At 42.2% G+C, this 20,876-nt stretch overlaps 1 protein-coding gene across 2 annotated transcripts in view; it reads left to right on the top strand.

Moving 5' to 3' along the window:
* The window catches only part of Dhx33 (DEAH-box helicase 33), a 45,619-nt gene extending 27,920 nt beyond the window's left edge, over nt 1-17,699 (top strand). For both annotated transcript variants that reach the window (XM_004666892.2, XM_004666893.2), the window contains 8 exons: nt 4,600-4,785; nt 5,475-5,586; nt 6,723-6,882; nt 7,054-7,142; nt 9,060-9,187; nt 9,950-10,153; nt 12,134-12,220; nt 16,330-17,699. In XM_004666892.2, the coding sequence (XP_004666949.1) occupies nt 4,600-4,785; nt 5,475-5,586; nt 6,723-6,882; nt 7,054-7,142; nt 9,060-9,187; nt 9,950-10,153; nt 12,134-12,220; nt 16,330-16,638 (1,275 nt within the window). In that variant the 3' untranslated portion in view covers nt 16,639-17,699. The remainder of the gene's footprint in view (nt 1-4,599; nt 4,786-5,474; nt 5,587-6,722; nt 6,883-7,053; nt 7,143-9,059; nt 9,188-9,949; nt 10,154-12,133; nt 12,221-16,329) is intronic.
* The last annotated feature ends 3,177 nt before the right edge of the window (nt 17,700-20,876 follow it).

Genomic DNA, 20,876 nt, shown 5'->3' with positions numbered 1-20,876 from the left:
ATATATCCAGTTTTCAAAACACCATTTGCTGAAGAGGCTGTCTCTTCTCCAATGAGTATTTTTGGCATTTTTATCGAATATCAGGTTATGCCCTGAATTCTTATATTGGACCTTTTCATAGTGTCCCGAATATCTTGAAATTCCCACTCATACTTTTCTATAAGTTTGTCTTTCTCTTTGTTGGACTGTATTAGATCTGCCAAAATCTAAAGTATTAAGACCAATTGTTGGAGGAGTTACATCTTAAATCACACATAACTTTGCTTTGAATGTTTTTACTGTTCACTATGAAATAGTTATATGAGGCAGGGTTTTAGATATAATAACCTTAGGAGAGAATATTAATGAGTGAATTTTAACCTTCTGACTTAGTTAAAAGGTTGGCAGATAGAGGAACCTAGTTAACTTGGTTGGCTTACTCTGAATTCAGTCTTTTATGACCATTATTATGACCAGATTGACATCAATAAGTTAAAGTTAAGTTTACAACCTAAATACCGTAGCAAGCTGCTACCAGCCAGAGCCATACTGTTAGTCTTTTGTAAGCCATAGGCTAATAGTACTTTGTCTTTAACCTGTTTAAGCTTACTTGTATCTTCATCTACATAATTTTACCTTACAATCCATGTAGTTCACTCTGTAATAATCTTTGTCATCAAACATTTAGCATCCAACATATAAAGTTTTCTCTCTAGTTTATCTTTTTCAGCCAGTTCATCTCATAACTACCAACAAAAACTTTTATTGTTCTTACCATAACACTTTTAGTATGACCATTTTTTTTCTCAAAAGGCATTTTGAAATAACTTTTTTTAAAGATCTTATTTGACTTATGCTATTTACCCAGAATAAACATATAGATTTTAGAACTTTGTTTCTTAAAGCTTTCCTGAAACACATTTTTAAAAAATATGAAAGCAGGGCTGGAGAGATGGCTTAGCGGTTAAGCGCTTGCCTGTGAAGCCTAAGGACCCCGGTTCGAGGCTCGATTCCCCAGGTCCCATGTTAGCCAGATGCACAAGGGGGCGCACGCGTCTGGAGTTCGTTTGCAGAGGCTGGAAGCCCTGGCGCGCCCATTCTCTCTCTCTCCCTCTATCTGTCTTTCTCTCTGTGTCTGTCACTCTCAAATAAATAAATAAAATTAAAAAAAAAATATGAAAGCAGATTTAAGCATTATTAGAAGTTTTAGAAATTTCTTTACAAATTTAGTATGGAGTGTTTTTAAATTTAAATATAAATCTTGAGGTTATGACTGTTAGTAGTTCCATATAAGCATAGAAAGATAAAGTAAGCATAAAACCGTTACAGATTTCTTTTAAGTCTCCATAGTGACTTGGCATTCATTTATCATCATTCTGGGGCCTGGATCCTCTGCTTATAGTTCCCTGGCTCTGCAAAGCAGGGAAGCTAAGAGCTATTTTTTCCCTAAATTCCAGGGAGAGTTCCCTCAGGGCTATAGGCTGCTTTCCAATTCTGTCATTTTATAACTCTCTAAGAGAATCTTGACTTTTTTTCTATGATCTTAATTACTTTTAGTGTTCCTTCTGGGGGCCACTCAACAGTAAAAATTGCTTATGCCATCTCATACAGTGGGCTTGGTGGAAAACATCCCCATAATGAAATGGCACTGTTCAGAATAGAAATTATTCTGCAGCCTTAGGGCTGTAAGTCATGTACATATTCACATATACACATTCATTTTAAGTGTACTTTTCATATAGACTCCAGACAATCATTTCCCCTTCACATATTCATTCATTTATTCAGAAGTTATACGTTCCCATGTTAAATTTCTATTATATTTACAACTCCAGAGACTAAAAGCAAACCTTGTTACCAGGCAGGGTATCAAAAGAGGCTAAGGGAGCTGGAGGAGCTGTTGGGGTGAGGTCTGTGGTGTTTGGTCACTACTGCAACAGACTTAAGGTGGGACCCTTATTGAAAAGGGAGGAGAATGAGAAAAGAACAGTGAGGCAGAGTGGGAACTTACTGAGGCCGAATCATGGTGGGTGCGAGAACCTGTATCAGGCAGATGATCCGAAGCCTTCAGAGGGTCAGATGGCAGCTCGGTGGTCCGGTCAGGGGAAAGGAGGTCTGGCCACCCCAGAGGGTAGCCAGAGTCCTTCCTTTCAGGCACCAGATATAAGGTTCAGTAGTGACCAAGGACCACGGAGAGCACTCTGAAGCAAAGATAGAAGTTTTATTCAGGAAAAACAGGACTGACTCTCAGAAGTGGAAGCAGTCAATTTGGGGTTACAGATAGTGGGCTTTATAGGCTTTTCAATTGGGGGAAGGTGAAAAAGGGAAGGAATTTCTTTGTTGGGGCAGTAAATCTCTGTTCTTTACATTAGCCATAGGGTAAGACCAGAAGTGACCCAATGAGAGATCAGGGGGCAGTAAATCTAGACCTGCCCCCTTGTTAGGCAGGGAGGGATAATGGCTGGACAATTTCTTGGGGAATGTGGATGATTTCTCTGTCTCCATCCTGCTGTCTGCCCTCCTGCTGTCTTGGTGGCTCCATTTTGTCCTGACCTAACAACAGTGAACCTCTTACCTCTCTGCCTCCCAGGTGCTGGGATTTTTGCCTTGCTTGGTTTTTTTTTTTTTTTTTTTTTTTTGGTTGGTTTTTTTTAAATGCAGGATTTCACTGTAGCCCAGGGTGACGTGGAACTTACTCTGTAGCCTAGGCTGGTCTTGAACTCACAGCAATTCTCCTATTTCTTCCTCCAAACTGTGGGATAAAAGGTGTGAGCCACTACATCCTGCTCAGGTGTACTTTTGTTTTAAATTTTTTTTTTTTAGATCTATATCTGGTTGAATGTGTGGATGTGGAATCTGAGGATACTAAGAGGCAAAGAGTATCCATACACAACTTAGTAAACATTTTCAGTTATTTTGCCACCAAGCAGTTATAAATTAATTTATTTGAATAAACACCAAAGGAAAATTAGAGAAATGGGTAGACCATCAACACTTGGATGTTGTTCCCTAAAACTCAGCTAATCTCAATGCTGGGTCTTTCTGGGTGTTTTGAAAATGCATTTGAAGCCAGGCGTGGTGGCGCACACATTTAATCCCAGCCCTCAGGAGGCAGAGGTAGGAGGATCCCTGTGAGTTCAAGGCCACCCTGAGACTCCATAGTGAATTTCAGGTCAGTCTGGGCTAGAGTGAGACCCTACCTCGAAGAAAAAAAGAAAAAAGAAAAGAAAATTCATTTGATAGCATCATTTACCAAGGGCTTGATTTCTAGCATGACAGCTTTTGATCCAGGGCAGGGGTGTTACAGTGTAGTGTGTAGATAGATGTGTGGTATATGCCTGTGTATGTGCTAATATGGTCGCTGGTGCTCCAAGTGCTCACTTACAGTTTCCCATGGGCTCATCTGCAATGTCCGAAGGAAAGTGTTGGGTGTCCCATTCCATTAATCACCTGCCTGTGATTTCCTTGCAAAAGTTTTTTATTGATCCCAGAGGTTGCCATTCATGAGCCCCAGTGATTTTCTTGGCTCTGTTCTCCCACAGGTCTGGGGTTACAGCTGTATGTGGTCATATTCAGCTACTTACATGGGTTCTGGAGATTCAAACTTTAACAGCCTCAGAATCCTCAGACCCTCATGCTTTTATAGGAAGAACACTTAACTGCTGAGCCATCACTCCAGCCCACTGCTTCTGATCTTCCATAGATTGTGATTTTCCCAAATCCATCATTCAGAATGCTTATGAGACACTAGGTATGGTGCCACACGCCTTTAATCCCAGCACTCAAGAGGCTGAGGTTTGAGGATTCCTGTGAGTTTGTGACTGCATAGTGAATTTCAGGTCTGCCTGGGCTAGAGTAAGACCCTACCTCAAACACACACACACACACACACACACGCAAGATGCTTATGAAAAGAAAGCTTTGTACAGATTTGGTTTGCCATCTGATGCTTTTATTATGTTCTTTTAAAAACAATCTGCTGCTAGGCATGGTGGCACACACCTTTAGTCCCAGCACTCAAGAGGCAGAGGTAGGAGGATTGCCATGAGTTCAAGCCCACCCTGAGACTACATAGTGAATTCCAGGTCAGCCTGGGCTAGAGCAAGACCCAACCTTCGGGGGCTGGGGGGGGGATCGTTAATTTTCCTTTAGAACTTCTAAAACTGGAAGTAGCAAAAAGAATGTATGAGCCAAAGGAAGGGTAGGACTGCTTACAATGCAGTCATCATCCAGACAGAAATTGGCCTCGATATACATGACCTTGCAGTGCCTAGCACTACCTTCACAAGACCTTCATAATAGGAAAGAAAGATGATGACATCAAAATCAATCTAATGGAGAGAGGGAGGGTATATGATGGAATATGGATTTGTGAAGGAGAAAGTGGGGGAGGGGAGGGAATTATCGTGGTCTATTGTCTATATGTATGGAAGCTGTCAATAAAACCATTTAAAAAAAAAACTTCAAAAACTGGTTTCTAAACCTAGCTGGCTGATTCGCATATGTTAAAGTTCTATGCATTGTTGATAAGAATTTTCTTCTTGGGAAAAAACAAAATTTAAAAAGGTATGAGAAATATCAATGTCACTTTTTTTCTGCCTTTTAATTTCTTTTTTAAAGGAAGCCCCTTCTTCTCAAGATATCCTGGTGTTCCTTACTGGACAGGAGGAAATCGAGGCAATGAGCAAGACCTGCCGAGACATTGCAAAGCACCTCCCTGATGGCTGTCCTGCAATGCTTGTCCTTCCTCTGTATGCCTCCCTGCCCTATGCACAGCAGCTCCGAGTCTTCCAAGGGGCCCCAAAGGTGAGGGGTGCCATCTTTTCTTTCCAGCCCCATCACTGAGCCTTAAGTCAAACCCACCAGTGGGGTCTCTGTATCTCACCAGGCTCCAGATAAGTAAGGAGGAATACTCAGGTACCAGCTCTACGATAGTTGAGAGAGAATAGGTTTCCTATGAGAAGGTCTGGGAAACAGTTGTCAGGGGATGAGGGAGAGTGTTAAGGCAGAAAGTGAAAGGTAAGTGAGTGACTCTTCTGAGGGCCAGTATGAACCATTGGTTCATAGTTCTGTTTATCCTGTGCCTTGGTGGGCCAGACACAGTGCTAACACTCACATATCTGTCTCTCATCCTCATGGAATCCTATGGAGATACTGAGGCCTCAAGAAGGGAAGTAGGAATTACTTCAGGGGTACACAGTAAGAAATTGTCAGGGTCAGTATTCCAACTCACATCTACCTGCTTCTTCTGATAGATGTGCTTTTGCTTGTTCCACTACATCTCACCATCTCAAATTAGTCTTTAGGACTACAGTGTCATACCCTTTCCCTTTGTCCCCTGCCCAGTTTATGATCACCACTTAATGACTGTTGTTAATAATGAAGTCATCTTTTCTTGGTCTTGAGTGGATTGTGGAAATTAATGGTGAGAATGTTTTAAAACTTCTGAATCATATGTTTGTCATATAGCTTTTTGGTTTTCTTCCTCCTTTTAGGGCTATCGCAAAGTGATCATTTCAACCAACATCGCTGAAACCTCCATAACCATTACAGGAATAAAATATGTAGTTGACACGGGCATGGTTAAAGCAAAGAAGTATAACCCTGGTGAGAATTTGTAGCTCATGAATGTCTCTCCTTTGTATAATGAGAAACTTGAAACTCTAGTCCCATAAGTTTCCTCCTGCTTGTAAGAAGTTGAGATTTCAGCATTAGGAATCAGAAGTGAGGTAGTGCTGACGTTAAGTTCTTAAAAAGGCAGATACGTGAAACAAGTCAAGATAGGAAGAGGAGCTCATAACCTTGGAAATGCATTAGGCATCTAAGCAGAGGGTCTGTCCATCAGAAACTGGTTGAGGATGACTGTATGAAGGCCAGAAACAACCTATAGCAAGCACAGGCTCTCATGAGAAATGTTATTTGAATATGGCTCTTGTGGGCTTTCAGGTTTCCCAGGCAGGAGGCAGGTACTTGAAGCTAGGGTGAGGCACAGAAAGCATATCACTGTCTGTTTTCTACAAATGGGCAATAGGAAGCTTGCTTAAAGTCATTTTTATTCATTTCTGGTTCATACCTTGCTTTTCTCTACATGGAGGGTTTGAGGCTTCTATGACTACTGCTCCCCAATATTTAATGTGCTCTGCTAAATACCAAAGAGGCTAACTTTTACATGTGTATCTCCTAGCAACAGTGTAACAACACAGGGGTCTCCGGTGAGAAAATTCATACATATCCTTTACTACTAGGAAACAAACATCACATGATCTCTGTTTTCTCATAGAACTGGCAGGGGGAGAACAAGGCACAAATGACTTAAGGCATTTATTACATAGGGGTTGATAGTATGACCAACCTTCCTAGTTCGCTAGAAACTGCTTCATGTTACCAAAATCCTAAGAAAGTCAGTGTCATTCAAACTGGAGTGGTTGGACATCCTATGAGCTAAGCCAAGACTTAAAATTGCTCCATGGTCCCTTGCTGTATGCATGACACTGATCAGATAGTCTCATGACAAATCTCACTTGTGGCTGTATGCAAGACCCCTTTTCTCTGTGGGTGGATTCACCATTGCTGAGCAACCTGGTTTTGCGTTTTCTCATTTAGTCTTGAGGTTTTCTAAATCATCATGTCACAGAAAGACTAGACTCACTGATTCTCCTAGCTTGATTTCATTTGGCCAGCACTGTAGAAACAAGTATGCTTATGTGGTAAGCAAAGCACTCATGGGCCCATTCTCTCTATAGACAGTGGTCTTGAGGTGCTGGCTGTGCAGCGGGTGTCAAAGACCCAGGCCTGGCAGCGCACAGGGAGGGCTGGCAGAGAAGACAGTGGTGTCTGCTACCGGCTCTACACCGAGGAAGAGTTTGAGAAGTTTGAAAAGATGACTGTGCCGGAGATCCAGAGGTAGGCTTGTGTTGCACCTGCCCTCCCGCTGCCTGTCATTGTGTCTCTCCTTCCTGTTTGCTTCTGTTTTCCCAGAGCTGCAGCTTCCACTATTGCTCCTCCGTGAACACTTCTGACTCAATGGTCTGGGAGTCAGGGACACATGAATGACCTTCATTTTGGCCCTCACAGGTGTAACCTGGCGAGTGTGATACTTCAGCTCCTAGCAATGAAAGTCCCAAATGTGCTCACCTTTGACTTCATGTCCAAACCATCTGCAGGTAAATGCACTCCTCAGAGTGATGAAAAATGGACAAATGAACAGTAATAGAAAATACTCTTCCCTCAAAAGAAACCTCTCATTGTGGAAGGATATAAATTTTCTGGTCATCTGTTGTTTAATTAATACAGCAAATAACAATACAAGTCTAAGCTGAGCATGTTGACACATGCCTTTAATCCCAGCACTCAGGAAACAGATAGGAGGATCACTGTGAGTTTGAGGACAGCCTGCAACTACAGAGTGAGTTCCAGATCAATCTGAGCTAGAATGAGACCCTACCTCAAAAAAATTAGTTAATTAATTAAAAATACAGTCTACCAAAATCATGAAATGGTACATGATAGTTTCTTTGCAAGTCATATATAGACCCTCATTTGGACCTTGACCTCAACTAATTTAAGGTCATTCAGGGGAGAGGTCCATGGGATACTGCTTAAACCTGATGAAGTTGTACTTTCATCAGCTAAAGGATGGCGGAGATCAAATTCATTTGCATTTTGCTGGAATTTTGCCAGTCTTGGACCTTCATTGGTAATGTTTCTATGGAAGAAGGAGGAAAAAAAAAGCAAAAGAAACTGATATTCTTGATAAAGTAGCTTTGGCACCCCATCAGCATACCTTCCCTTTTTAAAAAAAAATTATTTATTTATTTATTTGAGGGGGAGACAGAAAGAGGTAGACAGAAAGAGAGAGAGTGAGTATGGGCATACCAGGACTTCCCACCACACTTCAGATGAACTACAGAATTATGTACCACTTTGTGCATCTGGCTTTATGTGGATAGTAGGGACTCAAAACCCCATTAGGTTTGTAAGCACGCGCCTTAACAACTAAGCCATCTCTCCAGTTCCACCTTTTCTTTAAGAAAAGAAACAACCATCAGAAGAAAGAAGAGGGCTGGAGAGATGGTTCAGTTGTTAAAGCTCTTGCCTGCAAAGCCTAAGGACTTCTATTTGACTGTTCAGGTCCCACGTAAGCCAGATGCACAATGTGATGCAATTGTACAAGGTTGCACATGTACACAATATGGTGCATGTGTCTGGACTTGATTTACAGTGGCTGGAGGCACTGTCACACTTGCTCATTCTCTTTCTCTCTGATTAAAAAATAAAATGAATAAATAAATAGAAAAGAGAAGAGAAGAGAAAGTGAACCATTGGTTGGTATATGGGGTCCCACCCTGAAGCTTGGCTCTTTAGTTTTCCTCCCACAGACCAGTCACTGTGGCCATTTTTCAGTTGTCTCCTACATAGAAATCTGAATATGGGAGTTTATGAAGTCTTAAAACACAAATAGCAGCACATATGATACACTGTTGTACTCTTGATTTATTTTTCTTTCTCATTACTAAATTCCTAGAAAGAAATAATAAATGTAGCTGGGTGTGGTGGCTCGTGCCTTTAATCCTAGCACTGGGGAGGCCAACGTAGGAAAATCACTGTGAGTTTGAAGCCAACCTAAAACTACATATTGAGTTCCAGGTCAGCCTCGGCTGGAGCAATACCGTACCTCAAAAAATTTGAGGCAAAACAAAAAAGAAATAATAAATGTAAGGTATAAAGGGTAATATTGGCAATGTCCATGTACTTTTTACCAGTGCTATTGAAGCAAAGTTCCTGGACCACTGCCTGGCTTCCCCTAACTCCTTCCCACTCCCTCAGAGAATCTGCTCCCCCATATTTTCTTTGACTTCTCTTGTTTCTTCATTGTCATCATTAATGCTTTGAAACATGTTTCCAGGACAGTGGTGGTGGTGGAGGGTGGTGATCATTATGAGGATTTGATGTAGAGTTATCAGAGTCCAGAGTGCTAACCACTGTACCATGGAACCTACTGATGTAGCACCCAGAAGTACTAAAACTGGCTTCCTGTTTTGGACATTTGGCTTCTTTTTATTTTTTATCTCTTTCCATAGATCACATTCAGGCGGCCATTACCCAACTGGACCTGTTAGGTGCTCTTGAACACAAGGATGACCAGCTTACCCTGACTCCAATTGGGAAAAAGATGGCAGCATTTCCTTTAGAGCCCAGATTTGCCAAAGTAAATAATCCCTCTCAGTCCTCTTTCTTTTTTAAAAAAAAATATTTAATTTATTTATCTATTTGAGAGAGAGAGAGAGAGAAAGAGGAAAAAAAGAGAGAGGCAGATAGAATAGGCATACCAGGGCCTCTAGCCACTGCCAACAAACTCCAGATGCATGTACCACCATGTGCATCTGGCTTACGTGGATACTGGCGAATCAAACATGGGTCCTTAGGCTTCATAGGCAAACACCTTAACCACGAAGCCATCTCTCCAGCTACTCAGTCCCCTTTCTATACAGTGTAGGTTAGCTATACCAAAGAAATGCCTGTTGCTTCTGGACTAATTAACTTGTTCTAGTAACTATTAAATGACCACTCCCTACTCTTTACAACACTGATATATATTGTGTGTGGAGGTCAGAGCTCTGCCCCCAGGGATTTAGAATCTTGGCAGTTGTGTTTTTGACAAAGAACTAAAATGAAAAAAAAAAAAAGAAAGAAAGAAAGAAAGAAAAAGAACTAAAATGATATTGACATAAAGTGAGGTTTTAGAGGTATTCATTAACTCCTTAGAAGGGAAGCCACAACAAAACCTAGGGGAAAAAAACTTGAAGCAGGGCATGATGGCACATGCCTTTTATGCCAGCACCTGGTAGACAGAGGTAGGAGGATCACTGTGAAATCTCGGTCAGCCTGGGCTAGAGCAAGACGCTACTTTGCAAAACAAAATGAAACAAACAAAACTTGACATTTTAAAATTTTGATTGTTTTTTTTCAGACCATCCTCCTGTCTTCAAAATTCCACTGTACAGAAGAGATTCTGACCATCGTCTCCCTGCTGTCTGTGGACAGCATTCTCTACAACCCTCCTGCTCGGCGAGACGAAGTGCAGGGTGTCCGGAGGAAATTCATATCTAGTGAAGGAGATCACATCACGCTGCTTAATATCTATCGGACCTTCAAAAACATAGGTGGAAATAAGGTGAGCTTAGTATAAGTACACTATCCTCTTTGGCAAGTCATCTAAACAGCCACAAAAAAGTGCCAAATGCCATTTCTTAAATGGCTGAGTCTGAAAGACATCTAATTCTGGCCTTTGTTCTGCTTGCATTTCACTCAGTCTCAATATGGATAAGTTAATTATTTGATGACATAGTTTCTTAGTAACTATTATTAGCCTGCTATTCATTACTTGAGGCAGGCTTACAGATTTGGAAGTTCAAGGCTTAGTGGGACTTAATTGGTGCTGCCCCTATTCTAACAGCTCCAAGCTGGTATAGAGTATCACATAGCAAGAGAAACATGGTGTATGTCTGTTCTGTCTTTTTCTTTTAAGAAACTGGGGAGGGTGGCAGTAGGGGAGGCTCTCCCTTAATGGCCTTATCTGAACCTAGTCATTTTTCTAGTGTATTCTCCCACGTGATAAACATCATCAATAAAATGCTTCTTAGTACCTCATAATATGATTAAATTTCAGCAAGCCTTAGATAATATCCAAACCATACCAACCTCAAAATGGCTTTTTCTCCCACCTGTCGTACCTTTCTTTGTGCTTATTGTTGACAGTGATTTTTTTTGGGGGGGGGGGTTGAGGTAGTGTGTCACTCTAGCCCAGGCTGACCTGGAATTTGCTATGTAGTCTCAGGGTGGCCTTGAACTCACAGGCGATCCTCCTACCTCTGCCTCCCGAGTGCAGATTAAAGGGATTAAAGGCATGCGCCACCACGCCCGGCTTAACAGTGATGTTTTAATTCTGAGAAGAAACTAAAGATGGAACATGGAATTATATTCTCTCATATGTTAATAAAAAGTCCTGTGTCATATTGTGCTTTCTTTCAATTAAACAAAAACGCATGTGGCTAGGGAGACGACTTAAATGTATAAAGTGTTCCTAGCTCACGCAGGAATATCTTAGTTCAGTCCCCAGACCTGACATCAAAAGCTGTAAGCTGTGGCAGGCTTCTATAATCCCAGCATGGCAAGATGGGAGGCCACAACAGAATTTCCCAGAAGCTTGTAGGCAGACATAACAAAAAACAGTAGAGCAAGATGCAAAGAGAGAAAGCTTGCCTCACTTGAGTTTGACAGGCAAGGACTCACCTAAAAGTTGTACTCTGACTCCAGGTGTGTGCCAACATGCCTGGTAATAAGGGCATACTTTTAAAATGGGGAGTGGTGGCATGCACCTGGGTTATCATGGTGATAGGCTTAAAAAAAAAAAAAAAAAAGGTATGCTTTTTCTCCATAACCATCCCATTATCTACCATACTACACTGTCCTTTGGCAGCTTTTTTCTACTTCCAGCATTGTAGTGACATCCTGTCCACATCCCTTTGTGCTCCTCAAGGAGAATTATCTGGGGTCAACATCTCAGAATGGGTTTTTTGAAGCTTGGATAATTGTAGCTCAGTTTTAATTGGCTAGCAGGTGGCTTGCCAACTTGTCCCCTCAGAATGTAAAAGCTTCTATTTCCCACCATCCCCTTTAACTCTTACTTGAAATAACTTTGGTTTTAGCAAAGGTTGGTTGTAAAATATCTCCATTATTCTAAATCTCATTGTTATGATCTCTGAGACCAGCATCCTTATATAACTTTATTGGGCACCTATATTGTTCCTTTACTCATTTTTCTCCTGGGTTGTTGGGCGTTTTCTTATCAATTTGAAGATTTTTAAATCTGTTCTGAAGATACTAATCCTTTATTGGCTATGGAGTTGCAAATATCCCAGACTGTAGCTTTTTACTTGGTGATCTTGAGTTTTGGAATTGTTAGTACTACTTTATCTCAATTTATTCATATTTTCCCTTATGGTTCATACTTTTTGACATAAAGGTATTTTTCCATGTTTCTTTTGATGCCTGAAAAGTTCCCTCTGAATTGACCTGTGTGTTCTAAATTTTACTATGTACCTGTTTTCTGTGTAGAAATCAGGGTACTAAGATATCTTTTTCTCCTCTTCAGGACTGGTGCAAAGAGAATTTTGTCAACAGCAAGAATATGATGCTAGTAGCTGAAGTCAGAGCACAGCTGAGGGAACTCTGCTTAAAGGTAAGTGTCTCTAGAGGAGCAAAACTAAGCTGTCATATTTTTCTAGGGGGCTTTTAAAATTTTATTATGGGAGTTGCTTATTACTGGCGATTCTTAAAGGAATCATCATTATAGAAAAAATTTTGGGTGAGGAAGGAAGTAAAATGCATAATTTGATCTTACTCTTCTTTTTTTTTTTTCCAGGTACGGTCTCATTCTATCCCAGGCTGACCTGAAATTCACTTTGTAATCTCAGGGTGGCCTGGAATTCATGTATCCTTCTACCTGTGCCTCCTCAGTGTGGGATTAAAGGCATGCACCACCACATCCAGCTCCTAATGCTTTTTTGTAATCTGTTGCCAGTAGCCATTGTTTTGCAGGTAGTGACAAGTACTGTATTGAATCCCAGCCCTTTGCTTCATCTTTTGCATAGTTACATTGTACTGGATTTGTAAACTTTTTTGTTTGCTTTGGCTTTGCTAGACTTTGAACCTTAGCGCTCATGCATAAGTTTTATGAAATTTTGTGGGGTTTTTTTGTTTGTTTATTTGTTTTCAAGGTAGAATCTCACTCTCTAGCCCAGGCCTACCTGGAACTATGTAGTCTTAGGGTGGCCTTGAACTCATGCTGATCCTCCTACCTCTGCGTTCCAAGTGTGAGTTTAAAGGCATGAGCCACCATTTCGGCCAGTTTTATGAATTTTTAAAAATTTACTATTATTTTTATTGACAACTTCCATGATTATAAACAGTATCCCATGGTAATGCCCTCCCTCCCCCCACTTTCCCCTTTGAAACTCCATTCTCTAAAACATCCCCGCCCCCTCTTAATCAGTCTCTCTTTTATTTTGCTGTCATCATCTTTCCTGCTATTATGATGGTCTTGTGTAGGTAGTGTCATGTACTATGAGGTCGGGGATATCCAGGCCATTTTGTATCTGGAGGAGCACGTTGTAAGGAGTCCTACCCTTCCTTTGGCTCTTATATTCTTTCCAGCACCTCTTCTGCAGTGGACCCTGAGCCTTGGAAGGTATGATAGAGATAATTGCAGTGCTGAGCACTCCTGTCACTTCTTCCCAGCACAATGATGCCTTCTGAGTCATCGCAAGGTCACTGCCATCTGAAAAGAGAAGGTTCTCTACCAAAAGTGAGAGTAGCATTAATTATATAGATTTGAACATTAAGAGAAGTGCTTACTGGGCAGTTTGATGAGCATAGTATATGCATTTAGCCAGACAGCAGCAGACATTATACCCCTAGGGCTCATGACTACCTCTGTTTTAGGTTTTCAGTATCAGGGATGTATTCCCTCCATGGAGTAGGCTTCTAGTCAAATTAGAGAGCAATTGTATTCCACCATGGCAGACGTGCCACTACCATACCCGTTGGCTCATTTGGGCTGGCTGGCAAAATACAAGGCTTGCAGTGGCCATTGTTGAGTATCTTCACTAGTGACTTCTCTCTCTCCCATTGAACTGTATGCGGAATGGCTTCTTCCAGTTTTCTTTCAGCTGGTCTATATGGAGGAGGTTATCAGCTCAGTTCCAACAGGATTTCTCACTTGCCTTGCAGCCCATGTATGTGGAGTCTTCAGCAGTAGGGTCCTACCATCTATTCCTGGTGGGAAACCAAGGACCTTGGCAAGGGACTATAATGTTTTGGGAGTATCAGGGACCTCCCTGGCCAACAACTCACTGGAAGGTATCCCATCCCTGGCACTAAAAATTTTATAGTAACAATCTGTGGCTCCTGAGTGTTCCATTGTCCAGAAAAGTAGGTTTTCATATGATTTATTTATATCCTCTTAGGTTTTGATTAGCCCTCCCTCCACCTTTCTTTTACTCAATCTCTTCCCTTGACCTCACTTGGGCCTTTTCACTCCCATTAATCTATTCTTCTACTTAACTTATATACAATACCGTCCTATTAAATACACCCCTTCCTTTCTCTTCCCTTTATATCTCCTTTCAAGCTTTCTGGCCTTTGCTACTGAGTTTTCTTCCTACTCACACAGAAGCCCAATCATCTGTAGCTAGGATCCACATATGAGAGAGAACATGTGACACTTGGCTTTCTGGGCCTGGGTTACCTCACTTAGAATAATCCTTTCCAGATATATCCATTTTCCTGCAAATTTCATAACTTCAGTTTTCTTTATTGCTGAGTAGAGCTCTCCATTGTATAAATGTGCCATGTCTTCATTATCCACCCATTAGTTGAAGAATATCTAGGCAGATTCCATTTCCCTGCCTAAATAATTTGTTCTAAATTACATAGCCTATGAAGGATAAAGCCCTGGAGCTTTCTAGAGGTGGTAACAAGTGGGCTACTTTCTTTTTTTCTTTTTTTTTATTTTCACAATTTTTATTAACATTTTCCATAATTATAAAAAATATCCGATGGTAATACCTCTCCCCCTGTACTTTCCCTTTTGAAATTCCATTCTTCATCATATGCTACTTTCTTTCTTGGTGTTAGATATTGAACCCAGGACCTTTTATATGCTAGGCAAGTTCACCACTGAACTACATACACCCAGCCTTTGGATGAGCTATAACTTGATAGATAAGGAGTTAAAGGCAAGAAACATCTAATTGTCCAAAACAGCAGCCCTTGCACCATTATATAGGTAAAAATGGGAGTTCTAAAGGTAAAGAGGTATTTCTTGGAACTTGTGGACAGGAGACAGAGTCATATCCCACAAGGTACCTAAACTGAAGAACTAGAAAAAAAGCCAGCTGGAAGTTCACTGGTCCGCTCGTCCTGTCTATTCACTGTGTGGTTGTTGCCCTCTTCTCACTTCCCACCTTCATATCAAGAGATTGCTGGACATGTCTGTCCACTGAGTAGCCTGGCAACAACTGTTTAAATTCCCCATATCAAGGCAGGTGTGGGGCTGGAGAGATGGCTTAGCGGTTAAGGCACTTGTCTGCAAAGCCAAAGGACCAGGTTCAATTCTCCAGGACCCACGTAAGCCAGATGCACAAGGTGGCACATGCACCTTGAGTTCATTTGCAATGACTGAAGGCTGTGGTGTCCCCATTCTCGCCCTCTCTCCCCCACTCTCAAATAAATAAATAAAAATAATTTTTAAAAATGAGTTGAAAGCCGGGCGTGGTGGCGCACGCCTTTAATCCCAGCACTGGGAAGCAGAGGTAGGTGGATCACTGTGAGTTCAAGACCACCCTGAGACTATATAGTGAGTTCCAGGTCAGCCTGGACTAATGTGAGACCCTACCTCGAAAAACCAAAAAAAAAAGGGTTGGAACCCCCTCCCCCAATTAATATCCAGGTGTGGTGGCACACACCTTTAATCCCAGCACTCAGAAGGCAGAGGTAGGAGGATTGCCATGAGTTCAAGGCCACCCTGAGACTACATAGTGAATTCCAGGTCAGCCTTGGCTAGAAGCCCTACCTGGAATAACAAAAAAGTGGGGGAGACTAGAGAGCTGTCAAGGTGCTTGCCTTCAAAGCCTAAGGACCCATGTTTGACTCCCCAGATCCCACATAAGCCAGACAAGTGCAAGGTGATATATACCCACTAGGTGGCGCAAGCATCTAGAGTTAGATTGCAGTGGCTGAGGTGCCAATTCCCTCTCTATAATAAAAAATAAATAAATAAATTTTTTTTAAATGGCCTGTAGGAGAGACCCTTACCAGTGTCAAGCAAGTGTCTACTGCTGGGCTGTTGGGCTGCAGCCATCTGTGTAAAGGTCTGTGAACTGCTCTGTGAGGGTATAGAACCCATGCAGTAACAACTGGCATCCCACTGCAGCGATGAGGGTGTCATGCCTGCTAGGAGCAGCATGTGCTGGGATTTTGGAGATAGAGATCACAACACAGGCCTAGGAAAGGAGATGGGCTTGATTATGGAGGGCTGTAGGATACCCGCAGAAGAGGTCTAGGAGATGAGCAAGGTGGCTCACTCACAGCTTCCCCGTAGGAAGTGTGCATTTTTTGCCCAGAGCAGTGAGACATTGAAATTTTAGTGGATGAAGAATGACTCAGATTGTGATTTAGGAAGATTAATTTCATAGCAAAATGTTAGGAGAGTTATGAGCGTGTTTTAGGTCTGGTTGCTGAGAGGAATAATGCTTGAGGTCTTTTTCATCTCTCTTTCTTCTGGAACAGATGTCAATGCCAATAATGTCATCCCGTGGTGACATGGAGAGTGTCCGCCGCTGCCTGGCTCACAGCCTGTTCATGAACACTGCTGAGCTCCAGCCAGATGGCACCTATGCCACTACAGACACACACCAGCCGGTGGCCATCCACCCCTCATCTGTCCTCTTCCACTGCAAGCCGGCCTGCGTTGTGTATACTGCACTGCTCTACACCAACAAGTGCTACATGCGAGACCTCTGTGTGGTGGATGCTGAGTGGCTCTATGAGGCTGCCCCTGAGTACTTCCGGAGGAAGCTGAGAACCTCCAGAAACTGAGCTGCCTCAGGATGCTACCTGCATGGCTAAGCCTGCAGCTTGTACTGCAGCTATCCCCATAGCAGACTCCTAGGTAGCAGCTAGAGAAGCTTCGGGTTTCAATGCAGCTGTGTTTCCTTGAGTTCCAAGAGCTTGACAGTGAATGTGCTGACACTCTGCAGACTGAACCATGGAGACTTCAGTATCTCACTTCTGATTCTGGCTGCGTGACTAAATTAACTTTAGAGACTCAGTTTATCTGCTAGAGAGGAATAGTATTTGGAGAAAATGAATGAAAAGTTACCCAGAGATTTGCAAGATAGTCATCTCATGAATTGTGAGCCATTGTGCTGAATGTTACTGTGTTCTGTGTGATAACAGTACCTTGAGATCTTGTGACTAAGAGGGATTTTCTGGGAGGGGACCATAGGAAGCTACAGATCCAGGACATTGTCCTCAGTTCTGTTTCTTTTTTGCAGTGCTAGCAATGAAACCTAGGGCCTCATGCATGCTTGGCAAATGCTCTGAGCCATATCTCCAGTCTTCAATTTTATTTAATGTCTAATTCTATTTTAAATAGAAAAACAAACAGACTTTTGTTAGATGTTCTAGGAGGGAGATACGATTGTTTCTGACCTCCTGCTAAGCCTCACGTCTCAGGGTGTAGGCCGCTTTTGTCTCGAAGCGGAGATCAGCAAAGGCCTCCCTTGGTCCTCAGTGCCTCTGTTGTCACATGCCCCCAGCAGTGCTTTCAGGAGGCATGCACGATCTGTACCTTCTGACTCATGATATATGTAGAATATGGGAAGCCAACATTTTATAGTGATGTCCTTCTGAAACCCAGTGGACATTCATTCACTGGACACCTGTGAACATGTGCACATGAGGGATGATTGCATGATATCAGTGAGAATCCAAAGTTCATTAGCTTGTCCTCTCTATCACATCTGACCATGATATTCTTTGGTTTTACTTCTTTCTTCTTTTTTAAATTAATTAATTTATTTGAGAGCAACAGACACAGAGAGAAAAACAGAGAGAGAGAGAGAGAATGGGCGCGCCAGGGCTTCCAGCCTCTGCAAATGAACTCCAGACGCGTGCGCCCCCTTGTGCATCTGGCTAACATGGGACCTGGGGAACCGAGCCTCGAACCGGGGTCCTTAGGTTTCACAGGCAAGCGCTCAACCGCTAAGCCATCTCTCCAGCCCTGATTTTACTTATTTCCTGTGGCATTTCCCTTCTTTGTAGGAACTTGGGGCCAACGTTTGCAATTTCCTACTTGAATGAGGCACATCTCTCAAACTTTCATTGTCCACATTTGTCAGAGGGAATTAAGAGTATCTTCAAAGTGTTTTCCTGTTGGGAATGAATACTGACCGTTCTTCCTAGCTGATTATTGAAACAATCTGGGTGTGGAGGTATGTTCCTGTAATCCTCAGCTGAGATGGGAGGATTGTGTGTACCAGTTCAGCATAGGCCATTATACAGTAAGGTTTTGCTTAGAGTTTTTAAATAGAAAAGCACACACATTTCTCAGAGAATGTTTTAACCCAGAAAAGACCAAATGTACCCTTCTTGTTGTGCTTAATTGGTCCAAATACTTCTGTGCTATTAGTATTTTCTCATTTATAAGATGAATAGTACTGTTATTAGCAGGGGACCAAACTGCATACAAGGTAGTTTTTTCACTCTGGGTTCAGCAAGCTCTTTTCAGAGACATAGCCTAATTGGGCACTTTTTTTTCTGGTATCTTGCTGTTTCTCAGTTGTGTGAGTGTGGCACAATCTTTATTATAGCTCTAGCTATGGTTTTAAGTAACCAAACTGTTAGCCAACATTTAGGATTTTCTGGGAACTTGTGATTTATTTCTGTGAGAAATAGTTACATTTCAGCTAAATGGGATGTGTAAGATCCCAAGGACCAGATCTTGTGGAATTCTTAAACTTTGAACTGGTTTTCCCAGACATAAGTTTGTTTTTACCATTTACTGACTTTGTAAAAAAAATCTCTAGAAAGTTTCTTATGTGTATTTTCTTATTTGTACTCGGGGGCTAAGAAGTCTAGCTTCACTTGGTAAAAGAATATTTTGTACTTTTAATAGAACATTCATTGTGCTGGTTAAAACAAACAAACAAACAAAAAAGCCTTGGGTGGACAATGTATTCCTTAGTAATTTACAATTTATGCTCCAGCAACTAGAGGTATTCTGTGGGTCAAGGAAAACTTGAAGTAATTTGTGTCCATTTAGTACCTGAAAAGTTTGCAGAAATATATATTCTTTTTCAAGGTGTGAAGGATACAGTTTCTGATTAGCTTTAATGTTTGTACAGAACTGTGTTCATCACTGTAACATCATGGTACAATGTTTAATTTTAATACAATATTTAGGTTTTTAACGAGCTTATGCTTTTTAACTGTGCTTTTTAACATAGCTGCTCAGGGATTAAATCAGATGGAAACCATTGTGACTCCACAAATTACTACAAATTAATGATTATCTTGAGCTGCAGGGATAGTACACTTAAACTCAAGCTTTCGTAAGAGTGCTAAATATTTCACAATTTTATTGCAATACAACATTCAACCAGTAGAATCCATATCTGGATGAATAATTAGCTCCACGAGCAGCTTCATGTAAACAGATGTGCTCCCAACAGCTTTGTATGCCTCAAGTATTTGTCTTCTCTGGTTTGTAATCATGGAGTGTCAAACAACTAAACATCTCATGACAAGAGGAAGTACTACAAACACAGGCCTTAGGCGAAAACCTTAATGCTGCATCTCTGCTAACTGTAAAGAGGTCCCAGAATAGAAGCAAAACATTTCCTGTGACAAATCCGTGCAAACCATCTCACCAGGAACTGCCTGGAACTGTGGCCACACACTTCTAAGATGCCATTCCTTGAGCACTTAAGCTACACTGTACCTGCAAGGAAACCAGTTAATGTTGTATTTGATCAGAATGCTATAATGCAGAAAAAGGAAATCAAGTTGATTCAAACCTATGCTGGAATTCTGAGACTGGTCTTAGATACTACTGAAAGCATCAGTTCTTGTAATTTGAACTTGACTATCAAATTCATTAAAAAAAAATTGTAAGTCACCCATGTGGCTTCTTTGTTGGGGCTCCCCTATTTGTAGCAATCTGTTTAATATTGAATATTAGTCACCGCCATTAATTAGTAAGACTTTGTATCCTGGGAATTAGGAATTCTTGATCCTTAACCTAACTGATGTGTAAGCCATGGCTTCTTGCCCTAAGGGAAATGCACAGTTGGAGGATATCAGTTGCCAAAAAGAATAACTGATCCTGCCCTACAGGATCTCTGGTGGAGAGGCAAGCTTGCCAGGTAAACCAGCAGTGCTAAAGGGAGAATGCACACCACCAGGTACACACAGGCCTGAACAAGGAAAGTAAAAAGCCTTCAGGAGACAGAGGTAGTAGGATCACCATGAGTTCGAGGCCGCCCTGAGACTATATAGTCTTATACATAGTGAATTCCGAGTCAGCCTGGACTAGAGTGAAACCCTATCTCGCAAAACAAAATACAATAAAAACCTTCAGGGCCGGGCATAGTGGTGCAAGCCAGTGGTAGTAGGCTGGAGAGATGGCTCAGAAGTTAAGTACACTTCCTATGCAAGCACAAGAGCCTGAGGGTGGCTGAAATTGTTCGAGTCTGCAAATCCCACATAAACAGCTGGGTGTGATACAAACACCCGTACATCCTGACCCACAAAGGAGAAAACGGAATAGCCCATGCTCACAAAAGCAGCAAGCTCTGGTATCAATATAAGACTTCTCGCGGGTGTGGTGGCGCACGCCTGAAATCCCAGCACTTGGGAGGCATAGGTAGGAGGATCACTTTGAGTTCAAGACCACCCTGAGACTACATAATGAATTCCAGGTCAGCCTGGGCTAGACAGAGACCCTGTCTCTGGAGCCCCAGGCAGGGTCCCTCCAAGGGACGTGACCTTGGAGTCTGATCTGGAGGAAGTTGAAGGGAGTCTTGAGTGCGTTTCACAAAACTAATCGGTGGCCCAGCTAGAGAACCTCACGGGGAAAGCGGGGAAAAGAGCAGCTACAATTCGAGGCCTTCCTCCCCGGGACCGCCCTGGCGGTTCCCAGCAGAGGGCGCCATGCCCGGTGCCTGCGGCGCGCCGGCGTCGGAAGCGCTGCTCTGAGGAGGGCGGGGCTTCCGGCGGCGCGCGAGGTCGCAGGGCTCCTCGGCCTGGGTCGTCTTTCCGTCGGCACGTGTCCG

Source organism: Jaculus jaculus, chromosome 9 (genome assembly GCF_020740685.1).
Source record: "Jaculus jaculus isolate mJacJac1 chromosome 9, mJacJac1.mat.Y.cur, whole genome shotgun sequence".
In the NCBI taxonomy this organism is placed as follows: Eukaryota; Metazoa; Chordata; class Mammalia; order Rodentia; family Dipodidae; genus Jaculus; species Jaculus jaculus.
The sequence above is the reverse complement of the archived record's forward strand: the minus strand, read 5'-3'. Positions and strand labels throughout refer to the sequence as shown.